The 12,577-nt window shown below is 39.6% G+C and overlaps 1 protein-coding gene across 1 annotated transcript in view; it reads right to left on the reverse strand.

The window, feature by feature from the left end:
• mbt (serine/threonine-protein kinase PAK mbt) overlaps nt 1–12,577 on the reverse strand; it is a 558,896-nt gene that overhangs the window by 37,755 nt on the left and 508,564 nt on the right. The window contains exons 4-5 of the mRNA XM_070100508.1: nt 9,873–9,990; nt 1,553–1,648 (exon numbers count right to left, since the gene is read on the reverse strand). Coding sequence (XP_069956609.1) covers nt 1,553–1,648; nt 9,873–9,990 — 214 coding nt within the window. The remainder of the gene's footprint in view (nt 1–1,552; nt 1,649–9,872; nt 9,991–12,577) is intronic.

The following is a 12,577-nucleotide window of genomic DNA, read 5'->3' on the forward strand; positions in this document are numbered from 1 at the left end:
TCCAAGCCCCTCACCCACAAAACCTCCCTTACCCCTTCCTTCCAACCTTTTTGAGGACGACCCCTGCCCTGCCTTCCTTCCCCTACAGATTTATACACTCACCATGTCATTCTACTTTGATCCATTCTCTCTAAACTGACCAAACCACCTCAACAACCCCCTCTTCAGCCCTCTGACTAATATTTTTATTAACTCCACACCTTCTCCTAATTGCTACACTCCAAATTTTCTGCATAATATTTACACCACACATTGCCCTTAGACAGGACATTTCCACTGCCTCCAACTGTCTCCTTGCTGCTGCATTCACAACCCAAGCTTCACACCCATATAAGTGTGTTGGTACTACTATACTTTCATACATTCCCTTCTTTGCCTCCACAGATAACGTTTTTTGTCTCCACATATACCTCAACGCACCACTCACCTTTTTTCCCCCTCATCAATTCTATGATTAACCTCAACCTTCATAAATCCATCCGCCGACACGTCAACTCCCAAGTATCTGAAAACATTCACTTCCATACTCCTCCTCCCCAATTTGATATCCAATTTTTCTTTATCTAAATCATTACAACCCTATCTATAAATATATTAAACAACCATGGTGACATTACACATCCCTGTCTAAGACCTACTTTTACTGGGAAGTAGTCTCCCTCTCTCCTACACACCCTAACCTGAGCCTCACTATCCACATAAAAACTCTTTACACCATTTAGTAGCTTACCACCTATTCCATATACAGTGGACCCCCGGTTAACGATATTTTTTCATTCCATAAGTATGTTCAGGTGCCAGTACTGACCGAATTTATTCCCATAAGGAATATTGTGAAGTAGATTAGTCCATTTCAGACCCCCAAACATACAAGTACAAACGCACTTACATAAATACACTTACATAATTGGTCGCATTCGGAGGTAATCGTTATGCGGGGGTCCACTGTACTTGCAACATCTGCCACATTGCTCCCCTATCCACTCTATTCTTGAACTATAGAACATAAAAAATCTACCGTGCTTAACAATCTTTATAGGATAACTCCTAGATGGTTTTTGTACTATTTTACTGACAAAGCACTAAAACTTTTTTGGTTATTCAGAACATTAAACATTTTCCATTTTTCATATCAAATTTACACTATCATTTTCAACTTACTCTTGACATGAGCAATTCAGTTTGGTATTACTTAAATTATAATAATTAAACTAGTACAATTGTGGTCCTCTACAAATACTACATCACCTACGATTTAAAACAAAGTCATATCCACTTGTTACAGTCTCATAATACAAAGAGTCCAAAAAATAGATGCAGTAGGTTCAAAGGTTATACAAAAAATAATTGCACCCATTTAATCCATAGTTTCATCTTCCTGCAACATCCACTATTTCATATTCTAGTCTAACACCCACTCACTTCTCTCCCCAACAAAACATTTCTTAATGCACATCCATCTTTGCCAATTTCATTATTTGATGATTTAATATCCTTCCATATTCCACAACTTCTAACTTTAATACCATACATAAGTAATAATCAACATTACCTGCGAGTTTCTGCTGGAGTCAGCCAAGTTGAGGGTGGCAAAGCCTCGACTGAGTCTACTCGAGGAGTCTTGTCCTCTAGACGTGTCTTGTGGCATCTGAAAAGCATGAAAAATTATCTAGCATATATTGAGTAAATATGAATGGATGGATCATCCTTCCTTGATGGGAAATATCAGGCATGTTCAAAATTAAAATACAATTAAAAATTAAAATATATTAACCACAGATGAGGATCAGTATGAGAAATATATGAAGGATTGTTTTTACCAGTTGTCTTCCACCAAGGTGAGGCGACCCTTAAAAACAAAAATTGAGCTAACTGGTTTCCCTGAATCCCTTTATATATGTTAGTTCATTCACACTACAACAGCATGTCAAGCCACACAAAACCACTTGTCTTCAATCCAGTTTAATATGCTCACACAAGCCTCAAAATCTCTCTTATTCCTTCCCTCTAACTCTTCCCTTCCTACCCTTTTTTCTCCACTAGACTGATACACCCTCTTGGTTACCCCATTCTGATTCAGCCTTTCTAAATGTCCAATCCACCTCAGCAATCTTTCTTCAACTCTCTCAATTATACTTCTATTAACCCTTTGACTGTCGCGGCCGTATATATACGTCTAACGAGATACCGTGTTTGACGTATATAAAGTCATAAATTCTAGCGGCTTCAAATCAAGCAGGAGAAAGCTGGTAGGCCCACATGTGAGAGAATGGGTCTGTGTGGTCAGTGTGCACCATATAAAAAAAATCCTGGAGCACGCAGTGCATAACGAGAAAAAAACTCCGAGGTTTTTTTTAATTAAAATGCCGACTTTGTGGTCTATTTTCATATAGTATTTATGGTTATATTCTCGTTTTCTTGGTCTCATTTGATAGAATGGAAAACATAGAAATAGAGGTGATTTTGATTAATTTTACTAAAAAAGAACCTGGAAAAGGAGCTCAAAGTAGGGGAAATGTTTGATTTTTGCCACTGTTCAAAAGTAAATAAATGATGTCATTGTCCAATAAATGTCCAACTAGCCATTCTAATATGCAGTCATGAATGGGTTGATGTTATTTATACAATTATTACAGTACTGCAGTAGTCTGCATAATAGTAAGTCTTCTATTTTTTGTTTGAATATAAATTCAAAATAGAAAGCAAGAGTAATATCAGAGGGGCCTGGAGACGTGACTGATGAACAAAGAAAATGTTATTTTAGAGCCAGGAATGTCTGCATTGTTCATTCTGGACCTTATTTTGAAATTGTCGTATTTTTTAATTTTCGTGAAATTGGCCAAACTGCAAATTTCTGACCACATTATTGGGTAGTTGAAATCGGTAAATGGGCAGTTTCTTGTACTCAATCAATAGAAAAAATGGTGTTCTAAAGAAATAGCTGAGTTTGGTCAATTGGAACAATGGAATTAGCCGAAAATAGGGCTCAAAGTGGTTGATCTTGCCGATTTGTAAATATCGCCGAGGTCGCTAACTTCGCGAGAGCATAATTCCATCAGTTTTCCATCAAATTTCGTTTTTTTGGTGCCATTACAATCGGGAAAAGATTCTCTATCATTTCATAAGAAAAAATAATTTTTTTTTTTAAATTTTACGACACCAGGAGACACCTCAGGATTGGGGGTTGCGAGAGTCAAGGGGCTAACCCCACACCATCTTTTAATTTCTACATTCCAAATTCTCTGCATATTCACACCACACACACTGCTCTCAAGCAATGTGTAGTGTGAAAACAGGTGGCATTACTTTTCTCTCGTACAGTACCCTTTTTGCCTCCATAAATAACCTTCTTTCTTTCCATTGATACCTCAACACACTGCCTAACAATATGTGGAAAAAGGTTTAGCTTATCTGTAAAAGCAAGTCTATATACATACTTCAATTCTTTATGTAGCATTTCCTATAGAAGCTCCTTTTTCTTATGGAGGGTTAATAACTGAGAAACTCAAGCACCTACCTCTTGATTACAGCAAGAAACAAGTGAAGGAAAAATGACATGTGCTTCAAATGAGAGAATAAAAGCCCCAATGCTATGGCTGGAACAATTTACAATACGGCAGGGCCCCGCTTAACGCCGTTTTGCTTTACAGTGTTCCGCTAGTATGGAGATTTCAAATTATAACCAAAATTTGCTATACGGCGAGTGGTCTTTCAAATATGGCACGCCCCACCCGGTTTGTTTACATTCTCCATGAGCACATACATGTATATCTATTATGTTTAGAAGCTTTCCAAAATTTCAAGTGTTTTAAAGTTATTGCAGATTTTATACATACTCTGATAATTATACTTATGTGTACCTGTACCTAAATATACTTACACACTGTGCTGGAGTGCAGGTACACATTAAAATCACTAAGTCTCTCTACTCGACGCCATATAATAATCTACTGGGCGCATTAAATGTTGTATATATTACACTAATATAGACATTTCCATTAATCCATCTATTGATATTTTTTTTAAATTATGTAATAAACATGCTACGTAATATGTAGACATGATACATACACCAACAGTATAAAAATTTACATAAATATGAGATTTCTTTTCTAAGTAGTTCGTGGGAGAGTCGGAAGAATTACATTTTCTCTAGTCAAACACCAGTAACTTAATTAGAAATTTATTCCTTTCGTATGACTTCACTCTATCTATAGCTATTCACGACCCTTGTGGGTTTAGCACTTCTTTTTTATGATTATAATAATAACTTGTAATAATGATAATTTGTAATAACTTATAATAACAGTAATAATTTGTAAGATGAGAGGGGGGGCAGGCAAACCAAGAAAGTGGAGCATACTCAAGGTGTGAGCGTACTTGTGCCTCGTACAGGATCTTGCAACCCCTACTGTCAAGCAGATGCGAGATACGGCGAAGTGCTGTAAGCTTCCTGGCTGCCTTGTTTGCAAGATTTACAACATGGTTCTTCATGGTTAGTTTGGAGTCAAATTTCACCCCAAGGATATCAACTTCTTCTCCAGGTGCCAACACCCTCCCATTCATCCTTACTACTGCACCAGCATTACCATCATGGTGCCTAGAGACGATCATCATTTGCGTTTTCTCAGGTGCAAATGTTACTTGCCATCTACTTCCCCAAGCTGATATAGCTCTCAGCTGGTGATTGATGTAGCTTAGAGCAGCTGGCATTTCTTCTCTTGGATAAGTGAATGTCAGTGTACAGTCGTCTGCATATGCAAGTGATTCTGGGATGAGATGAAGAAGGTCGTTAAGTAGACATTCCATAACAATGGACCCAGCACGCTTCCTTGTGGAACACTTGCCCCAATAGGATGTCTTGCTGATTCCGTTCCATTGAGAACTACACTTAGAGATCTACCATGAAGGTAATCACTGAGGAGACATAGCGTAGAGCCTGCAATTCCCAGTGCTTGAAGTTTTGCTAAGAGGCCCTGGTGCCACACCCAGTCGAAAGCGCCAGCAATGTCCAGTGCTACCACACAGCTGACTTTGGATTCATCCAGTGACTGGTGCCACTTAGTGGAGAGGTTTAACAACAGATCAGCAGCAGAGTAACCTTTCCTGAAGCCATATTGACGATCACAAAGTAGTAAGTGGTAGACAAAAAACTCTGTCATTTGTCTTGAGATTACTGTCTCAAGGATTTTACCAGTGATTGACAGGAGTGACACTGGTCTGTAGTTGCTGATTTCTGCTCTGCTCTTCTTTTTGTGAACAGGGACTACATTTGCCTCTTTCCATAGAGAGGGCCATTTACACTGTACTAGGCAGTGCTGAAAGATGCGAGTTAGAGGTGCTGCTAGCTGGTCTGCACATCTTCTCAACAATCTTGGGCTCAACTTGTCTGGGCCCACAGCCTTTTCTTGGTTAAGCGATTTAAGAAGGAAATGCACCTCCTCCTGCCTTATTGTCACCACTGACAGTTTTGACACAGTTCCCTCTCTCTCTCCCTCTCACTCTCTCCCACTCTCTCCCACTCTCTCCCACTCTCTCCCACTCTCTCCCACTCTCTCCCACTCTCTCCCACTCTTTCCCTCTCTTCCTCTCTCTCTCTTCCTCCTCTCTCTCTCTTCCTCCTCTCTCTCTCTTCCTCCTCTCTCTCTCTCTTCCTCCTCTCTCTCTCTCTTCCTCCTCTCTCTCTCTCTTCCTCCTCTCTCTCTCTCTTCCTCCTCTCTCTCTCTCTTCCTCCTCTCTCTCTCTCTTCCTCCTCTCTCTCTCTCTTCCTCCTCTCTCTCTCTCTTCCTCCTCTCTCTCTCTCTTCCTCCTCTCTCTCTCTCTTCCTCCTCTCTCTCTCTCTTCCTCCTCTCTCTCTCTCTTCCTCCTCTCTCTCTCTCTTCCTCCTCTCTCTCTCTCTTCCTCCTCTCTCTCTCTCTTCCTCCTCTCTCTCTTCCTCCTCTCTCTCTCCCTCTCCTCTCTTTCTCTCCTCTCTCTCCCTCCTCTCTCTCTCTCTTCCTCCTCTCTCTCTCTCTTCCTCTCTCTCTCTCTCTTCCTCTCTCTCTCTCCTCCTCTCTCTCTCTCCCTCTCTATCTCTTCCTCTCTCTCCCCCTCTCCCCCCCCCTCTCTCCCTCCCTCTCCCCCTCCCTCTCTCCCCCCCCTCTCTCTCCTCTCTCTCCCCCTCTCTCCCCCCTCTCTCTCCTCTCTCTCCCCCCCTCTCTCTCTCTCTCTCTCCTCTCTCTCCCCCCCTCTATCTCTCTCTCTCTCCGCTCTCTCCCCCCCCTCTCTCTCTCTCTCTCTCTCTCTCTCTCCTCTCTCTCCCCCCCCCTCTCTCTCTCTCCTCTCTCTCCCCCCCCTCTCTCTCTCTCTCTCCTCTCTCTCCCCCCTCTCTCTCTCTCTCTCCTCTCTCTCTCTCCTCTCTCCCTCCCCCTCTCTCTCCTCTCTCCCTCCCCCTCTCTCCCCCCCCTTTCTCTCTCACTCATTTTTATATCGTTAACTCACCTCTCACCCTACATTAAGACTACAAATATTTTAAGGTAAGTAATGAGTGCACTGTATATGCATTTTATCACTCTAGGGAGCTTTAATTATCGTAGTGGGTGGGGTGGCCAGGCGGGATGCCATATCTCCCACACGACTTTCCAGAAATAAATAATTTTCACCTCTCACCCTACATTAAGACTACAAATATTTTGAGGTAAGTAACGAGTGTACTGTATATGCATTTTATCACTCTAGGGAGTTTTAAGTGTCGTCGTAGTATATTATGTGTGGGTGGGGTCACCAGGAGGGCCACCACACCTGACTTCTTACAGTAAATACTACTCACCTTTTGCCCTACATTAAGACTACAAATATTTTGACATAAATAATGATTGTACTGTGTGTGTATTTTACTTTTTATTATTTTTTAATGCCTAGTCCTATTGCTAACTTGACATATGTTAGTGTAAACTTATTATCTGGCATTTATATGCATTTGTAAGTGGAAACAAATGGCATTCTGCTTTCTGGCAGTAGCCTGAAGCCTAATCTGCCATTTAAGTGGGGCCCTACTGTATATAGATTAGAAATGGAAACTAAGCAACATATGGTCCATCCACCCTAGGCCATTACTGCAAAATTAGTTGTACATCTAAGAGAGAAGGAGAGAGAAAAGTAAGTGTGTAAAATAGTAATAATGAATAGAAAACAGCCTTTATTATAAGGAGTTTATCTGGAGAGTTTATCTGGAGTTTATCTGGAGAGAGTTCCGGGGGTCAACGCCCCCGCGGCCCGGTCTGTGACCAGGCCTCCTTAGGTCAGTGTCCCAGGATGCGACCCACACCAGTCGACTAACACCCAGGTACCCATTTTACTGATGGGGAACATAGACAACAGGTGGAAAGAAACACGTCCAATGTTTCTACTCTGGCTGGGAATCGAACCCAGGCCCTCACCGTGTGAAGCGAGAGCGTTAACCACAAGTTAACCATAAGTTTTTACCACTAGTGCCCCAAACGTATTTATATGTTTTATGTGTCCTACATTTAACATTGCCACAATAAGGGCAACATTTGGGAAAAGCTGGAAAAAATTTTGGAGCCAATTAAATAAAATCTGATCAGGAATATATTGGACTAGAAAAAGTGATTAACTGAATAACTAGAAGTTATATTAACTTATAAAAAATTAATGCACTACAGATATATGGATATTGGCTGACACTACTTTCACAAAAGCAGTGTTAGGTAAATGTAACAAGGAAATATTGTGAATACTGTTACAAGGACTTACATTATTAGGGGTTTAATTATAAAACATCGAGGTCAAAAACAATTTTTAATATAAAACAGATTATCTATTTAATATATAATATATATTCAAGAACTAAAGTAATGTACAATATATACTAAACACTTTTTCTCTCATGGAAAACTGGCTACATCCCACTGAGGAAGGGTGAATCAAAAAGAAAAATGAAAGTTTCTCTTTTTAACCCGTAAACGGTCCAAACGTATATACAGTGGAGCCTCAAATATCGAACTTTCTTCAGTCCAGAAGGCTGTTCGAGTGCCTTTACCGAATGAATTTATTCCCATCAGGAATAATGTAAATTAGATAAGTCCATTTCAGACCCTCAAAAATACACTTATAAAAGCACTTACAAAAATACACTTACATAATTGGTTGTGTTGGGAGCAGTTCGATTTTTGAGGTTCTGCTGTATAAGTTTTTACCGCTAGTGCCCCAAACGTATTTATATGTTTTATGTGTCCTACATTTAACATTGCCACAATAAGCCTGAGTCGCCTAGACATGTGAGAATGGGTGTGAACACTCGCTGTGCACCATATTAAAATAATTGGGGATGCCTGGGTACCATATGCTCTTTTTTCCTATTAAAAAACAACAATGTTTTTTTTTTCTCAAAAAAAGTTGGGGCAGTACGGTAGTGAAAGTATATATACGTTTGGACCATTTACGGGTTAAATTTAATAATGTATACAGGAGAAAGGGTTACTAGCCCCTTGCTCCCAGCATTTTAGTGGCCTTTTATGACATGCGTGGCTTATGGAGGAAGAATTCTGTTCCACTTTCCCATGGAGATGAGAGGAAATAAACAAGAACTAGTAAGAAAATAAGAGGAAAACTCAGAGGTGTGTGTGTGTATATTCAGTGGACCCTCAGTTATTGGCCATTCCGGATATCGGCCAATTCAATTTTCGTCTGCATTTCTGGCCAGGTTATCAGCCACTATTTCGGTTATTGGCCGTATTGGATGCGTCCACCCGCTGCTCCGCCACATTCATGAGTCACTCTGGCTGTGTCTCTGGGTCAGTGAGGAAGCCTCCATGCATTCATCCAAACATTTCACTATAATCCATTGTTTTTTGTGGTTACTGATTGAGTGCAACTGTGAAATCAGCCACCAAGGGCCCAAAGAAAGTTCCTAGTAAGTTCCTTTGGTAAAGAAAGCAAGAAACACGATAGAATTCAAGGCAAGAAGACAGAGGCAAGGAGTGTAGCAGGCATGCAGGGAGTGTAGCAGGCAGGGAGGTAGGGAGTGTAGTAAGCATGCAGGGAGGCAGAGAGTGTAGTAGGCATGCAAGTAGTGTAGCAGGCAGGCATAGAGGCAAGGAGTATAGCAGACATGCAGGGAGTGTAGCAGGAAGGCAGGGGGTGGACAGTTTTTTTGTGCGACAGGGGTGCAGTGACTCAAGAAGGGAAGTAACCCCTCTTCACCTTCATCCATATGTCAACAAGTCTTTTCAATAAAGGTATGTAATGTTCATTTATTAGTAAAATTAGTGCTTTATATTTCTTTCTCGTTTTGTGTATGTAAAACTAATCTTTAAAAAATGCATTTTTTGTTAATATTTTTGGGTGTCTGGAACAGATTAATTGTACTTACATTAATTCTTATGGGAAATATTATTTCGGTTTTCAGCCATTTCGGTTTTAGGCTGACCTTCTGGAACGGATTATGGCCGATAACCAAGGGTCCACTATATGTGCTTGTACATGCATATGTAATGTGACCTAGGTGTAAGTAGAAGTAGCAAGATGTACCTGAAACCTTCCATATTTTATTTTTTTTAACACGTCGACCATTTCCCACCGAGGCAGGGTGACCCAAAAAGAAAGAAAAACCCAAAAAGAAAGAAAAACCTTTCATTGTCATTCAACACTTTCACCATCACTTATAAATAATAGTTTTTGCAGAGGCACTCAGATATGACAGTTTAAACATCCCTCCAAACTGTTTATGAGACAAAATCCTACCATCATGTAAAACAATTACAGGTTTCTGTTTCACGCTCACTTGGCAGGACGACAGTACCTCCCTGGGTGATTGGTGTCTACCAACCTACTCCAATATTAATCAGCACAGGCATCAAGTTTGGTCTTACCTTCATGTCAAGCATATCCACAGGTGTGATTTCAGATGGGTCAACAAGTGGCATGGGTCTGCCTTTGTCCAATGCATTTGAAACGATTCCTTGCCATTGAGGTGGTAGTCCAACATATCTAGATAAAGTATAATAAAATACTTAGGGAATGTAAGCAATTTTATGAACAAAGAAGCAATAAGGCCCACATGTTGACAACTTGCTCTCAATGTTGAAAATTTCCTCACACAATTTACAACCACAACCTCACTGACTGGTCAGAACACATGAATTCAGCGTTTCCTTGTTGGAACACTTACGAGTTAATGCTTTACAGAAGTGTTTACCAAAAGTAGAAAAAACAGCTACAGCATACTAAAGAAATGAAGTTTTCACTAAGGCCCTAAAATATGTGATGAAATGAGAATATACCAAATCACTAATTTGTTTTAAAGGGCTTAAAATAAAGAGAAAAAACTATGGCACCTATCAGATCCAATGGTCTTAATCTCTAACATCATGTTTTACTGGGGATGGGGACCTCTCATGTAATGGAATGGCCACAATAGTCATAAACCTGCTTCACAAGCCTGATGTATTTCCCTTATGCCTTTCAAGAGTCTCCTCTACTTACGAACAGGTTCGGTTCTGAGTGGTCGCTTGTAAGTCCATTTGTTCATAAGTCCAACATATGTATGTATACAGTATTGTACAGTGGTGTAGTATATGTACAATGAACATGGAGTAACCTAGAAGTGTGTATACGTGAACACAAGAAAAATACATTATGTCCACTTTTGTTTCCATTGTGATGGCCTTGTGCTTCTTAGCACTACCACCTGTATCAACAATGCTTTTGAATTTAACACCAGACACGTTGGGGGGTATAACAATCACAAATAACACTGAATTTGTGGACAGAGCACAAGCACACATACGTTGCCGCTGGAGTAACCTACTACTCAGCACCTCCCACAAATTGTTCATATTACTGAAAATTCACAACATGAATGTCCATATGTAGAAGTCTCTCTGTATATGTGTTTTCCTATAATATTTCCCTTATCCTCCTCTCGGATTTTGGTTGCCTAACCATGACTAACCCTATTCTTCAACCTGTATCTCATATCAATGATTGTTTTCCCATTCTCTTCTGAAGTTTCCAAATTACCTATTTCCATTTCATTTACTGATACCCTCCACATATTTTTAAACACTTTAACCCCCTGAATTTTAAATGTCCTGTACTTGGTTTATTTTATCTACAGGTTGCTTTGACCTTTCTTTTCCATACACACACACATCCATTTTGTTTCACCACTAATGGGTGGTAAGATCGCTTACTATTTGTTCACTAAGACAATGTACAGCTTTTCAAAATGTATTTTCCATCTTTTGCAAGTTATCATTAGATGACATTTCATTTTTATTCACAGGGAGGCATTAAACCCGTGGGGCTCATATAGTGCCTGGAAAAATGGGAGGCATTCAGGTTCGATCCAAGGAATGGGAGCTTAAGTCCAGCCCCTCGGATCTCCAGACAACAGTAAATTTACCATCTATATCTTGGATATTCTCCTTGCTTTTACTAGCTTTTCTTAACCTCAATACCACCATAAATACTTAAATATGCTGTTTTTGTTTAGCTCAATGAACAGCATAAAATCTTTTAAATTTTGACCATTTATTTTTAACCTCTACCTCTTTTCTACAAGCCCAATTACTGAAGATTCATCCAATGAGAATATATTATAGAAGCTTACTAAGTATGGGGAGAAGTATATTTAATAAGACATGGCACATGATGAACAGACAAGAAAATGACAGATTAATAAGAGACCCACAATTTAAAATTAACTCTTTCAGGGTCGGCAGGTCCTCTCCTAAACTCGTTCTCATGGTCGGAAACTTTTTTTTTTTTTTTTTGGGGGGGGGGGGGGGAGCCTTTTTCTTATAAAATGATAAGAAAATCTTTTCCTGATCATAATGACACCAAAAGTATGAAATTTGATGGAAAACTTACGGAATTATGCTCTCGTGAAGTTAGCAGTCTCGATGATGTTTACGCATCAGCGATTTCGCCCACTTTGAGCCCTATTTTCGGCCAATTCCAGTGTACCAGTTGACAAAAATCATAACTTTCGCTAGAACTCCATTTTTTCTATCGAATGAGTACAAGAAACCACCCATTTACCGATTTCAACTATCCAATAAAGTGGTCAGAAATTGGCAATTTTGTCAATTTCACACAAATCTCAAAAGACGCCAATTTCCAAATAGGGTCCAGAATACACAAGACAAGACATTTCTGGCACTAAAATACCATTTTTTCTGTTCATTAGTCACGTCCCCAGGCCTCTCTTACATTTCTTTTGCTTTCCACTTTGAATTTTTATTCTCCCAAAAAAATAAGATTTACTGTTATGCAGACTACTGGATTAGTGTAGAAATGGTATAAATAATATCAGTGCACTTGTGAAAGAATATAAGACTCACCAGTTGATGTGTATTAGACGCGTGACATGATTTGTTTACTTTTGAACTTTGGCAAAAATTGAGCATTTCTGTTACTTTGAGCTCAATTTCAAGGTACTTTTCATCGTGAAACCAATCAAAATCATCTCAATTTCCGTAATATGTCTTCCATTCTATAAAATGAGACCAGGAAAACTAGAACACAACCATAAATAGCATACGAAAATACATTGCAAAGTTGCTGTTTTAAA

Source organism: Cherax quadricarinatus, chromosome 5, assembly GCF_038502225.1.
Source record: "Cherax quadricarinatus isolate ZL_2023a chromosome 5, ASM3850222v1, whole genome shotgun sequence".
In the NCBI taxonomy this organism is placed as follows: domain Eukaryota; kingdom Metazoa; phylum Arthropoda; class Malacostraca; order Decapoda; family Parastacidae; genus Cherax; species Cherax quadricarinatus.